This window comes from Sturnus vulgaris, chromosome 4, assembly GCF_052056855.1.
Source record: "Sturnus vulgaris isolate bStuVul1 chromosome 4, bStuVul1.hap1, whole genome shotgun sequence".
In the NCBI taxonomy this organism is placed as follows: Eukaryota; Metazoa; Chordata; class Aves; order Passeriformes; family Sturnidae; genus Sturnus; species Sturnus vulgaris.
The window spans coordinates 24,882,287-24,895,613 of record NC_142246.1 but is presented as its reverse complement, the minus strand read 5'-3'; the positions used below and the strand labels follow the sequence as shown (position 1 = coordinate 24,895,613).

Below are 13,327 nucleotides of genomic sequence, written 5' to 3'. Positions count from 1 at the left end.
AGTCCAAGTATTTTTTCCTAATGTCCAGATTTGCCTTTGTCATGGAACGTTAGTCTTGACTGAAAGGTAAACACTACACAGCATTTACTACAGTGGTATACATCAAATATATTGAATAGGAATTAGTCTCAAAATCTTTATGTAGCGTCTTTTTGTAGCTGGCTTTTAATCATATTGATTATATTCAAAATACTTCAATATCTTCCTACTTTTATATTTTTTAATATGGTCATCATCAGTAGGGATATTCATGATCATAAGTAGAATAGATTTGGCAGAGAAGGGAACATGGGATCAGAGAATATAGCACCGGGATGCAAAGGCAGGGGTTGTATTTTGCTTTAAATAATAATTTTAAATGGACAATGAAAAAATTGAGATCCCAATACTTCCATTGAAAAAAATGCAAAGAAGTCTGTAGAAAGATAAGTTATTTAAGAACTATGTGAGATTTTACTACTATTGTGGTAAATGGAAACAGAAGGTGTTTGTCATCATTCGCACCAAACCTTGGTTTATTCCTTGTTTTCATCTTCTAAATGATATGTTCTGAAATAAAGATCTCCAGCACAGACTGGATGGTGTTACAAACCATCCTAAAGGTGAGGGTAACTCAGGTTTTTATTACTTGATCCCTGGGAGCAGATTAGGGTGAAACAACACTGAATGATCAGTGTTTATAAATACATATATATATGCACACACACATATATATATATACATATATATGTATGAGTTAGTTTTGGAAAATTTTGGTTGCAATGGAAAGGAGGTATGTAGCCATTTTGGTTATTATTCTCAATAGCAATACAGCAATACAAAAGCATTAAAATAATACTGAAGAAAATTTATAAGGAAATTAAAGAAGAGAAAGAAAGGAGAATAGGAAGATATCACCACACATGAATTCAACAAGATTTGATGTAATTTCAATATTTTTTAGTCAAAGTGATGGTTACAGTTTTGATCTGCCAGGAGTGGGGAAAGCCCATGAAACATAGAGTTCAATGGGTTAATATATATTCAGGTTTACATGGGAGTATCCAGACACATCTCCTGGAGAGGAGAGTTTTACACTGGCTTTTGCAACACCATGGATCTGTTGCAGGTGTGGATGGTCTCCCCCTGCCAGACCCAGCCAGGGCTTATTTTCAGCACATCTGCTGAGCTGGCTTTTCTTGTGGATACATTCCTCTCAGTGTTGTTTCCTTCTCCTTAGACATGAGATAATGGGACAATAGTAGCACCTTTATCTTATCTCAACTTCCCATCAGGAGGCTTAACTTACTGTCCAAATTTCCAGGAATTCACAGAGACATTCTGGGGAGAGGGAGAGAGGGGAGTTCTGTGGTGTCAGAGGAGCAGTTGTTTCTTCATACAGCTTGACATGGTGGGCAAAGTCCTTCGGTGATAACCTTAACAGTGTTAGAGCCATTAACCATTATCTGTGGATCAGCCAGAGATTTCTCAGTGGGATCTCTCAAGGCTGCATTTCATTCTGCTGCTCATTCTTTCCTGCTCATTCTGCTTCCTTAGCTGTTGTCATGCAGCAGGTGCGGGTTTTTGTGAAATGTTGCTGTTTTGATCTAGTGTCTTTTCATGTCTGCTTTTTTTTTTTTTTCTATTTTATTTCTCTTGTAATTCTTTTTATGTATGTTGGAAGACAGTGAAAAAAAGCAGGATCTTTGAAGTTCTTTATTGATGGAAACATTGCAAAAAAGTTGAGATTTATATTCTCGTCTTTTATGTGCAGGGATGTTTGTCAAAAGAACCTGTAGGACATATCACTCACTCACTCCTGTTGAGTTTCAGTGGAATTTCAAAGTCTTAATTCCCTTCAGGCTCTTCTTCCCAATTCTTTATGCCTCAAGGATCAGTCTTACCATAAAAATGATTTATTGGTAAAGCCCCTCAGATGACAACCACGAGGAGGATCTTAGGACAATTGTTTTCCTTTAATTACCTGGTACTTCTATCCAGATTTCATATATTCCCTTGCTGCTCCTGATTCTCCGTGATATTATGCATTTTATCACTTTCCCTGGTCTGCAACTGAACTGATAGGCAACTTGTTATTTGTAAATGAGATTTTAAGTCACGTGATATTTAACAAATAAAACAACATAGAAATCAGCAAATAAAAGAGGAGAATTAAATGTGATCTATCATAGAGAAGTGAGCAAAGCACTTGTTATGAGGCAGTGTGTCTAGCAGGGATGAGATACTGAACAAAATCAAGTATAATATCAAAGAAATACATGTTTTAGAGGTTCATAATTTTGTATTAAACAGATGTATTTACTAAAATATTTTTAGAGATAATAGAAAATGGATGTAAAGAAAACTGAACAATTTAATTTTCAGTGTATTGTCGTGTTTAATTTAATATAATTTTAAATATTTAAAATTTTAATTAGAAAAATTGCAAAATTTTATTACATTAACGTACAACCTCTTGGTATAGCTAAAAACTGAGCTTCTTGGTTTTGTCAGGTTAGTTTGTAAGTATCCATAATTTTCAAAATATCTCTTTGTTGCAAGCATTTTTTGCTGTTCATAAAGAGAACTGCTTCCTCTCCTGCCCCTGTCATGCTCCTTCACATAACAAAATTCTCTTTTCTTTATTCTGCATGCTCTCCTTAGCCTCTGGCCCTGACCTGGAAAAGGTCCTCACAGACACAAAGGTCCTCTTTGACTCACAGACCAAAGGAGCTGAAGAGAGCAGTCACTTGTCGCTGTCTAGTCAGCACTCCTTTTATGTGGCTGTATGACTGATGGAGAAGAACCTTAAGCCTTGTTAATCAGCACACAAGGGAGCCAGCAGAAGATGATAGAGGCTGATAAGTTCCTTGAAGTCACTTTTATATTGAAATCCCTTGAAAATTTTATATTGGTTAAGTTTTATCAGGCCTTGTCCTTTCGAAGTTGTTTACTTGAAAATGGTATATGCAGAGCAATTGCAGTAGTACAGACTGTTGCAGCATACTAATATTTTGAAGTCATGAGACTAAATTTTGTACCTGTCCAACAAAACAAAATTACACCAAGGTAGCATTTGCCAATATGCCGAATACAGTTTGCTTCCAGCATAGTTTTTAAGCTCTCCCATATCCAATTTATATGCTGTGCTGGCAGAAGCAAAACACTAAATCCATTTTGAAGATAGCTGATGAATTTGCATTATCAATGTCTAATCAGTTTTTTGTTTGTTTGTGTTGTGATTTAACCCCAGCCAGCAACCAACTGAACAGCAACAAAACCCACCAGATGGGATACCCAGCACTGGTTGACACAGGCATCTGGTCTAGGTCATCAGTCTGTTTTTACTTGCATCCTTTTTTCCAGCTGTACTGCCTTCCTAAGGCATCAGAGTAAGGTTGATCAGGCAGTGTGTGTCACCTGTGTGTGTCATCAGCTGTTGTTTCCTACTTACGTGCTTTTGTTCATAAAACTCACACCATTACAGAGTCTTTCATTACTCTTTGGAAAACTCTTCTATCACTCTTGTGTATACTGTACCCTTTATGGATTGCCTTGTTTCCTCACTTCCAGGCTCAGCCGTCTTCCATGCTCTTGAGATGCTGGGTTACTCCACAGGAGAAGATACTGAAAGAACTATTTGGTGTCCTTTGTATTTTTTCCTTACTTTCCTTCCTTACTGTATTTACTGAAATTACCCATATCACAGATACTTTGTGTATCAGATACAGAAACCTAAATATTGAAAATGTTCAGTACAAAAACAACAGTTAGCAATCATGAAGAAGAATGTCATACCCAAAATACATTGACTTCCTGTTTATTATTCTCGGCACTGTACAATTTTTTGTGATGACTGTTCCCCCTTGACAATTTTACCAAAGGAGTTTTGCAAACAAAGCTTTCCTATTTTTGTTCTCAGAAAGCAGATTGTTGTTTCATTGTGTCAAAAAACCCCCATATATTTATTCCATTACAGGAGTACACAATAGATGTTTTCTTCCGTCAGAGATGGAAGGATGAGAGATTAAAGTTTAAAGGCCCAATGAACATTCTTCGACTGAACAACCTAATGGCCAGCAAAATCTGGACTCCAGATACATTTTTTCACAATGGGAAGAAGTCAGTGGCTCATAACATGACAATGCCAAATAAGCTTCTACGAATCCAGGACGATGGGACACTCTTGTACACCATGAGGTATGTCTGTTCATCTCTACTCAAGCTATTTCTTGATGTGATTTTTTCCATTTAACAACTAAATCAGGTTTCAGGAGAAATCTCCTTTGTTTTATTTCTCTCTAAGCAGAAAGAAAGCTAGAAAAATGCATGTTTTGTTTCCAGTTCTGTTGAAAGTCTCTTGGCTAATAGTGAGTTGGATCAGTTTTCCTATGTCTGCCTCAGTTTTCAAATTTTTGTATTGAAGATATTTGAGACCTTCAGGTAGAGTTTACCAACTCTGTCTTAGAATGATGGAAATAGTGTAGGAGTTTAGCCTGTTACTGCAGTGGTTGTACTGAATATGTGAGCCCCTAAGCAAATTTTTGTTAAGATCAGAGGCAATAAAAAAACAGTGCAAGAATAAAGAGGTAATAAGGTCTCAAATTCTTTCCAGCAAGTGCAAAAGGGAAAATATGTCTTACTCTGTAATTACTGTTTCTTTATATCTAATGGAAATATTTAACTTAGAATTTTAATTCTTTCATCTTGTGCATAATTTGTAGCTAAGATAAATATTTAGCTGGTAAAATGTTTTAAATTCACTTAGAAAATAGAATATAGAATTCGAAAAATTATAAAAACAGGTATTAGCAGCATTTCTATAAGACTGATTTCTTCGGTAACTCTTTTGGCAATCATGTTACCTATGTGCATTTTTTAAAAAATATTTACCCAAGTTTCCAGAAGCCCCTGACTTAGTTTTTTCCTTTTTCTTGGAGAATACTTAATAAATTGAAGTTGTCATGAATGTTAACTTAAAATCTCCAGCCTAAATAAGATAGAAAATGTGAGCTTCAAATTTTACATGTACTCTGGTACTTTTTCCATGCATCCCTGAAACTCAGTTTTACTTCACATCTCTGAAACCCTTGGAGTATTGAGTGTTGATGGATAGACTGCTAATGATATTGGGTGATGTAGTGGTTAGAGAGACTCAGAAAAGTTTCCTTGAAGTAAATTGAGACCCCCTGTGTTGTATTTTTGCTTCAGATCAAATCAATACTTGAGAATTATCTGCATAAGCTGACTGAAATTCTCTTCCTCCAGAGGGTATAATAACCATATACTATAAACAATAGGAAATACTATTTGAAAATATTTTGGAGCATAAGCTGGGTCAGGTTAATTATAATTAACTACGCATTTTTTTTACTTGTAAGTATGTTGGTTTTCAGGGTATGAGATTAATGTGTACACTGATCTAACTGTTTTGCCTAGATTTTAAATAGCTATTTTTATAGTGTCTACATAAAATGATTGTGTGATTTACATCAGAGGCTTATGCAGTTCTTTCCTTTGCCTTCAGCTGTTTGCTGATTCTTATCTCTCGGCGCCCCTTGAATTCAGATAAACATTCCTGGGGAGTGGAGGAGCAGAAAGATGAAATGTGTTTTGGTGGAAGGCTAGGAGAAAATACAGAGAAAACAATGACTAGGAACCACTGGGAGTACAGAAGGATGTAACTGCTATTTGGGGCTGGATGAAGAGAACGAAAAGGCACACAGAAAAACATCTCTACCCAGAGAAGATTTACAAGATAGGAAGGAGAAACACAGGGTTTTTCTTGGATTTTTTTTTTAATTAAAAAATGAGGAAGTCCATTAAAAGCTTTCTTCAAATTGTTTAAAATTATTTTTTATTATGCTAATCCCCATATATGATACTGAGATATTGCTGAGGTTTTCTCACAAAATGAGACAAAGTGGATGCTTTCTTAACATACTGTCACACTTTACACAAATATAAAGAATAATCACTAGTAACATGGAGAATGAGCAGCACCAATCTTTTAAAGAACAAAAATATTTTTGCTCTGTATCTTCCATTAAAACTGTCAAAAAATTAAATTCAGAAGACTGGAGTAAGGTTCTTTGGCATGTTAATTGTATTTTAGATGCTTTTTAAATGAGCCTTAAAGAGCAGTATTAGCACACATGTTCCTTAGAATATTATGAGAAGAAAATTATTGTTCTTAACAACCTGACACTACTTAATTCGTATTTTTCTTTAAATGGCCTATCTTCATAATTTTGAGGTTGACTTTTACAGGTTCTTTATGTGATAGGTAAATGCCTTTCAAAGGAGCACATAAAATGGAAGAAATAAAAGCTGATTTAAATTCTTGTTAGTTTAATATAAAATTTTAATTCAGTCTACTAAATCGGCATAAACTTTGTTCATTTCTGTGGAGCTGATTTTCTTGTCCTGCTAAATGACTTAAATACATAGAGGTCTTTTGCCTTTTAGGCTTACAGTCCAAGCTGAATGTCCAATGCACTTGGAGGACTTCCCTATGGATGCTCACTCGTGCCCACTGAAGTTTGGCAGTTGTAAGTATATAATGTGAACTACACCCTTTGGTTAGTGAATATCTAACATTTCTCAGCACAATTTTGTTTCAGTAAATTGTCGCATGAGAAATGTAAACCACGAGATGGGACTTCTAAATGAAAATAGTAACCTGACATAACAAAATCTCTTTTCTCTATTCAAGTGTTGTGTCTTCTAGTGTATTTTAAAGATTTCATTACTCCAGTTAGCAATAAACACCCTGCACCTGATCAACACTGCACGGGTCTACTTTCATTGCAGTGTGCAAATCATACTGACGAACACAGAACAGGATGCACATAGCCTGTCTAGTATTAACAAAGAACAGATCAAAGACTTCCATGAGTGGTTTTTAAAAATTTATCCCAACAACTTAGTTTGTCTTCATTGTTAACAATATTTTTAATGTTCTTATTCAACGAAGACAATAACAAATACCTTTGTATGATAAAAAATTAATTCTTTAGTGCATCTTCATGCTACAGACAGGTGGAATTTGACCTCACTGGTATTATTTTTAACAACAGCATTATTTCACTTTCTTAGGTTACAGCCATTCTTCTTCTTCTTCATTATATATATTCTGTGGATTTTATACACTAAAAGCTTTCTTTTTTTTTTTTTTTCCTTTGGCTGCAGTCTATATTCTCTGCTAGGCCTGGAAAGGAAATTGTATTTTTTGAGGAAACAAGTTAAAACCTATAAATTCTGGCTGACTTTACAATAATTGTAGCAACCACAGAATACAAAACAGGGGATATGCTGCCACTAAGGACATCATTAACCACATTATGCTTGTCATAGCACTGTGCCTCCCTGCACACTCTCTCCATCATGCTCCAATATCCCTTTTCCTTGGAGTTTGTAGCCAATTAAACAAAGCCTGCACTTCTAATGATGTTTCCACACTTGAAGGAAAACTTAGCTATGGAGATAAAAGATCATTAGAATGGACACTCTTAGCAAAATGGAGCATTTTCCTGCTCCCTCAATATTACATTTGTAATACGTAATGCAGCCTAAATAACTAAAACCAGAGATGTCAGCCAATATCAGCTACTGACTAATAATATTTACATACATGTGCCCAGCAAGGCATGTTGGATTTATAAGGTGTTGCAGGAAAAAAAGACTCATATATATCCTCCATACAACTTGAAAACTCCTGTAATAATGAAACTCACAGCCCAAAAGGCTACTTTCTTCGTGAGCAGTTTTAGGTTGGAATCCCTTATGGCTAGGTGTATTAGACTTTGTGTGAACCACTTCCTTTTTTGTCTTTTTATATGGTCTTGATTGTTTTTCTTACCAGCTTGCTGTTTTTTCTCTCTCTATGATTTTCCAATAATAAGAGGAATTCTAAATGTGAGCAGTTCTGAATGTGAGGAATTCTAAATGTGAACAATGTGATTTTAAAAAAAGTGTCTTTCATTTCCCTCAAAGTCACCTATGCTCCAGCCTGTAGGCACCTTCAGGGGACTCATTTCTGTTCATTTTGAATGGCTTCACACACATTTTATTTCTTTACCTAAGACTCATTCTAGACAACTGTCCATTTTTCAGCTTTTATTCTGGGGTAGAATCTGAATGAGAAATAGTGGTGAAAATAAGCAGGAATCCTGAGGATTTTGGTTTAACTAAGGCAAATTTGCCAGTGGTATATATTTGTCACAGCTCTTCATATGCTGCCAATCTTGGGTTGCTAGGAGGATCATCAGCATGTATGAATGTCTCTTTTTATACAGAAGAGAAAGGCCAAACTGAATGTATGGGAGAAGCTGTAGCTTAATAGATTGCTTTTCTTTATTCTTTTCAAAAAGTCGAGCTGACAGTGAAGAGAATGGAGACCAATCAACAATTTGCCATACTGCTGGTTTGCATTAAAGCAGAGATATTTTTGTGGAAAGCTTGAAGGATAGATGGGAAGTGTTAAAAATCTACTTGCTACCCACCTGCTAGATTTTGTTAGTCATGCAATTTATGGCTAGTTGCATGAGGAAGCTACTTTCTGAGAAGCCTCTAGAGATTTCTCAAGTGAAAACAGTAATGATGCTTTACTTTCTAATTGCACCGCAATTATGGTGCAAGATTTACAATGTACTTATCTCAGTCAATCAAAATGAGCACACAACTTCTTCCATCAGTTGTTTACCCTTTTCCTTTTATATTCCATTTGTTAATAGATATTAGACTGGAAAAACTTTCAGGACATACTACTTTTTTTTCTTACTTACTGGAGAGCCATTAGTGCTGTTTAAAATAATGTGTTGATTTACTTTTATATTAGTTTATTTTGAGAGACCAGGCTAAATGTGGGTTTGATCATGAATGTTCTGAGAGAGCAGCCTGTTTAATGTTGGTGTGTCCCCCAAAATAATGGCAACTAGTGAGATTTAAGAGGGTGGAAAGGACAAGGCACCAGGGTGTTGTCACTGCTATTCTGGATTTCAACTAATAAAATTCTTGTAATACATCCCCAAAGTTGAGAGAAGAGACAATGCAAGGTCAGAAGTACACAGGAATGAATTTTCAAAAATGTTGTATCCTAAATCTTGCAAATTGTCCTTGTTTATAGGATACATATAATATCTAATTTAGGGCAAGTCTTTTAACAGTGTAGAAGAGATGTTGTTTGTATTTTAATAGAAATAAATTGTGTTTAATAAGATCACAAGTGAGTGCCCTGTTTCCGTGTTGCAATAGGAACTTACTTTACAGTAAAGCTACTTTAAACAGCCAAAGATATTTTTTACTATATTTTTTAATTTTAAATTCTTTGGGATGAGTTTCTATTTGAAAAATAAGTAGCTCTTGTAATTCTGTGAGTTTTGATGGACACTGTTTAATTTAAATTGCTGCTGATATATTTTACCTTGTTTCTCACAGATGCATACACAACTTCAGAAGTGACATACATTTGGACTTATAATGCTTCAGATTCAGTGCAAGTGGCACCGGATGGCTCAAGACTGAATCAGTATGATCTTCTAGGCCAAACAATTGGAAAAGAGACAGTTAAGTCAAGTACAGGTTAGTAAAAGATATTTTGGAGTAAAAGACAGTTACTGGCTGTGAAAACTATATTCCAGATAGTGTTAAAGGCTTCTGAAAAAGAATGTTGCAAAATGTGATCTATTAGGCATGTACTGTACCAGTAACACAAAACAGCACTTCACTGATTCTTTCAAATTATAATTACCTGGTGATAGCAGAGGTGAACTTGCCCTCAGTAACTGTTTTTTAAAATTTTATCTGGAGCTCCATTTAAATCCTAACATTTGTAACCCAGGGTTGGGATATTTGTTACATTTCATATTGTCGATGGCATCGATTTTGTCTATTAAATGGTAAAGCAGATAGTTTTCAACCATGTTTCCCTTCCATCATGTTTAACGTCAAAAGCACTGGACTATTCTGCGAGACTCTAGACTGTTTTCCTGCATGTGCCAGGCTGTGATGGGCCCCCATGACTGCTTTCTATCTGTGATTAAATTCTCAGAGAGCTGTTGTGTGAATGCAGACAGTTGCTTATGAGCAGAAGCCTTCAAGGCTGAAGTACTTCTCAGTGCATACAAGGGTTCCTGGAAGTTCCTTAACAGTCATCTTTCATGGAACACAGTGGGAATAAGAAATAGCTGTACTCAAAATCTTTCTTATATTCTAAAGGATGCTTTCTATTACAAAGTACCTTTGGTACAATATAACCCTAGAACATTTGTTTCACATAAATATAGCAAACTTTCTCTTGTCAAAGAAGTAGACTTTCTTAAGATGATAACCTTCTGTTTCATTGTATTTTGTTTGTTTGTGGCATCTAGGTGAATATACAGTAATGACAGCTCATTTTCACTTGAAGAGAAAAATTGGTTATTTTGTCATTCAGACTTACCTCCCCTGTATCATGACTGTCATTCTGTCTCAAGTGTCATTCTGGCTGAACAGAGAATCTGTACCTGCCAGGACAGTCTTTGGTGAGTATACTGACTAGCATTAGCTCTATTAGCTATTTGCAATAGCTGAAGATGCTAGAAAGTACTTCTGAAGTAAAGGGCTTTTTCATACGAGTTAAAGTGCTTGTAGAATGTGATATGATTCCTAGTCCAAACAGTTTTCAACTGCACCTTACACATCTCCTGAGAATCCCAAAGATTTTGAAAATCAATATGTACAAGCAAACTGTCTTCATATATCCTTGACTCTTTTAAGAGGAAAAAAAATCACAGTATAGAAAAAGATGGTGATGTTTCTATTTAAAAAGTAAATTTAGTAAACTTAGATGATTTCCTGAAATATCTTACCTTGGTATTATCTAAGTATTCTGGTACTTGGTAGATAAGCAAATTTCTAAAACTATTTTTAAACTAGGCAAATTAAATTTGAATTTGTTGAATTGCTTGTGTTAAAATTTCAAGTTGAAGTTCTTTTAAAGAAACCTTATTCTGGGGTTTTGGGCAACAATTTTTTTCTAATTCAAATTGGAGATTACTGTGACACAGCAGACAGGTTCAGCAGAGCAGTAAAAAAGTGTTTCTCAAAGTAACAAATGCCTTTCTTATTTTCAAAGCAAAGTTCATTTAGTTTCTTTCATTTTAAAGAAAAAGAGATAAGCAAAATGTCTGTGTGGAATCAGCCATCAAAAATACTGCCTAAAATGGTATGATTAATCATCAGTAAACACTATGTACTCTTCAAAAAAATAGGCCAAACTCAAATGCATATTAAGTATGATGCACAACAAAGCATTTAATGTCGCTCCTGGTAGAGAACATGCCACCCGAAGCATTGTGAAAATTGTAGGTTTGAATATGAGCCTTGTTGAAGTCAGATGAAACAGGTCAGGGGTTTCAGTGGGATCAGAATTCTACCATGGTTTTTCAGGCAGCTATCACGCAGATTTTTTCGTCCTTCTTCAAAATCTTCTATGAATTTATCCATTTTCGATTATGAAAATGTACACTTCTATTTTCCAGCCTTGCAAGTACACTGTCAGATCCTTTGGTATTTCTGTCTTTGCCCTTTTCTGCATCCACTCCAATACATTTAGGACAGTGTGACTGGTTTCTCCAAAAAAAATCTCGCATCTGCTCTTCCTAAAATGCACTTTCTGTTACTGTGTCACTGTTAACAAGGCACTCCATCCATAACAAAGCCCTGGGATAATTTTCCTGAAATGTGTTCCTTCCTGCACACCTCTTTCTTATTCTTGATTTATTTTCTGTTTAATTTATATATTTTTTAGAAATAAGTAGTGTCTGCATGTCAGCCGGCTGCTTTGCTTTCCTGCAGTTTAGTATAAGGTGATAATGAAGTGTCCTGCTTCAGGATGTCTTGATGAAAGGGCATAGGAGGCTGCAAGAACAGAATCACACCACTCAGTGACACGAAACTGCAATCTGTTTACTAAGAGCCATGGGTTTATTGCAGACATAGCAGTTTTATGCTAATATTTTATTCCTGCCACACAGACATGCACCCTGTGTGCCACTCAGGGCTCTGTTCCCTCCAGGCCAGTATAGACAGGCACCCTGAACCCAGGGAAATAAGACACATCCAGGCTTTGCCTGTTGGAGAAACCTTAGCCCTAGCATGCAGCATTTGCTCCTCAGGCTTAGCCTTTTTCATTGGGTTGGGTTGGATTTTCCCTGAGGAGCTATTTCATGACATTCTCTTACACTCTAGATGAGATTGCAGCATAAGCTGCCAATTGGCTCTCTAAATCCACAGCCTCAAGTGGATCTCCCAGTCTTCTCCATACCTACTGGCAGGAGTTGTCACTGGGATTTCTTATACTCTCTGCTGTCTTGCTTGAATATGCTACAAAAATGTGCAGTTTCATGCAGTCAGAGTTTCATAACAACAAAAGAACATAACAAAGTTCATCTATTCCTCTTTAGTGGTTTTGGACTGTGCTGAAATATTCAGTTAGAGCTGGGCTGGTAACTCAGTGTTTCATCTGGGTGGTGCTTTGAAGTAGACTCCATCCAGTGACAAAAGAAGCCCATATTACAGTAGTAAGGCAACAAGCTACATTCAGCAGGGAATATAAAAATTGTAGGGGGTGTTCCTTTACACTTATATTGATCATACTTAAGTTTTGGTTTTTATATGGAATAGTCACTTGCTAGATACCCATCTTTGCATTTTATATTAAATACATCAATATTAAAATATAATTAAACGGAGTTTATTGGTTTTGACAAAGTGTTTTTGGAAATCAATGAAAATCAATGAAAATCATTGAGAAATTTATTTTGATGACCTTCTTGAGAGATAAAGACCAGCTACTGGAATACTGTTCCTTTCAAAGAAACATAACTTCTAGTTATTCAAAGCACCACTTAGCATATATTATTTCATGGGTGAAAGAAGTTACTTTTCCCTTTCTATTCTCATGCAATGTGGTTTCAAGTTCTAGCTTAACACTAGGGGTTGGTATAATGAGGCTTATTTTACAGTTGAGCTCTTTAATCCCTTTTCTTTATGGCATCTACTTAATATTGCTGACCTACCGTGTCCCAAATGAATTATGGCCTAATGCTATATTGCTTCAACTTTGCTTAAATTATTGGAAGAAGAAAGTTTTGTCATTGTTGATTAGATAAGTCTTGAATGTGCTTTCTCTAGCAGATAAATCTGATTGCATTCTTAATGAAAGAGAATAAGAGTTGTTCATAATGCCTTCATTTAGTGCAAGATTACAATCTGTTTCATTTAGTAATGTGTTTATTGTTATGTATCTAGTGTCAACAATATTAGCAAAACTAATCTTGTGCAGCTTATTGGATTCTTGCTTCAT

The 13,327-nt window shown here is 35.6% G+C and overlaps 1 protein-coding gene across 2 annotated transcripts in view; it reads left to right on the top strand.

Moving 5' to 3' along the window:
- The window catches only part of GABRA2 (gamma-aminobutyric acid type A receptor subunit alpha2), a 64,159-nt gene that overhangs the window by 34,105 nt on the left and 16,727 nt on the right, over positions 1 to 13,327 (top strand). For both annotated transcript variants that reach the window (XM_088163322.1, XM_014887978.2), the window contains exons 5-8: positions 3,959 to 4,179; positions 6,448 to 6,530; positions 9,418 to 9,561; positions 10,350 to 10,502. In XM_088163322.1, coding sequence (XP_088019448.1) covers positions 3,959 to 4,179; positions 6,448 to 6,530; positions 9,418 to 9,561; positions 10,350 to 10,502 — 601 coding nt within the window. The remainder of the gene's footprint in view (positions 1 to 3,958; positions 4,180 to 6,447; positions 6,531 to 9,417; positions 9,562 to 10,349; positions 10,503 to 13,327) is intronic.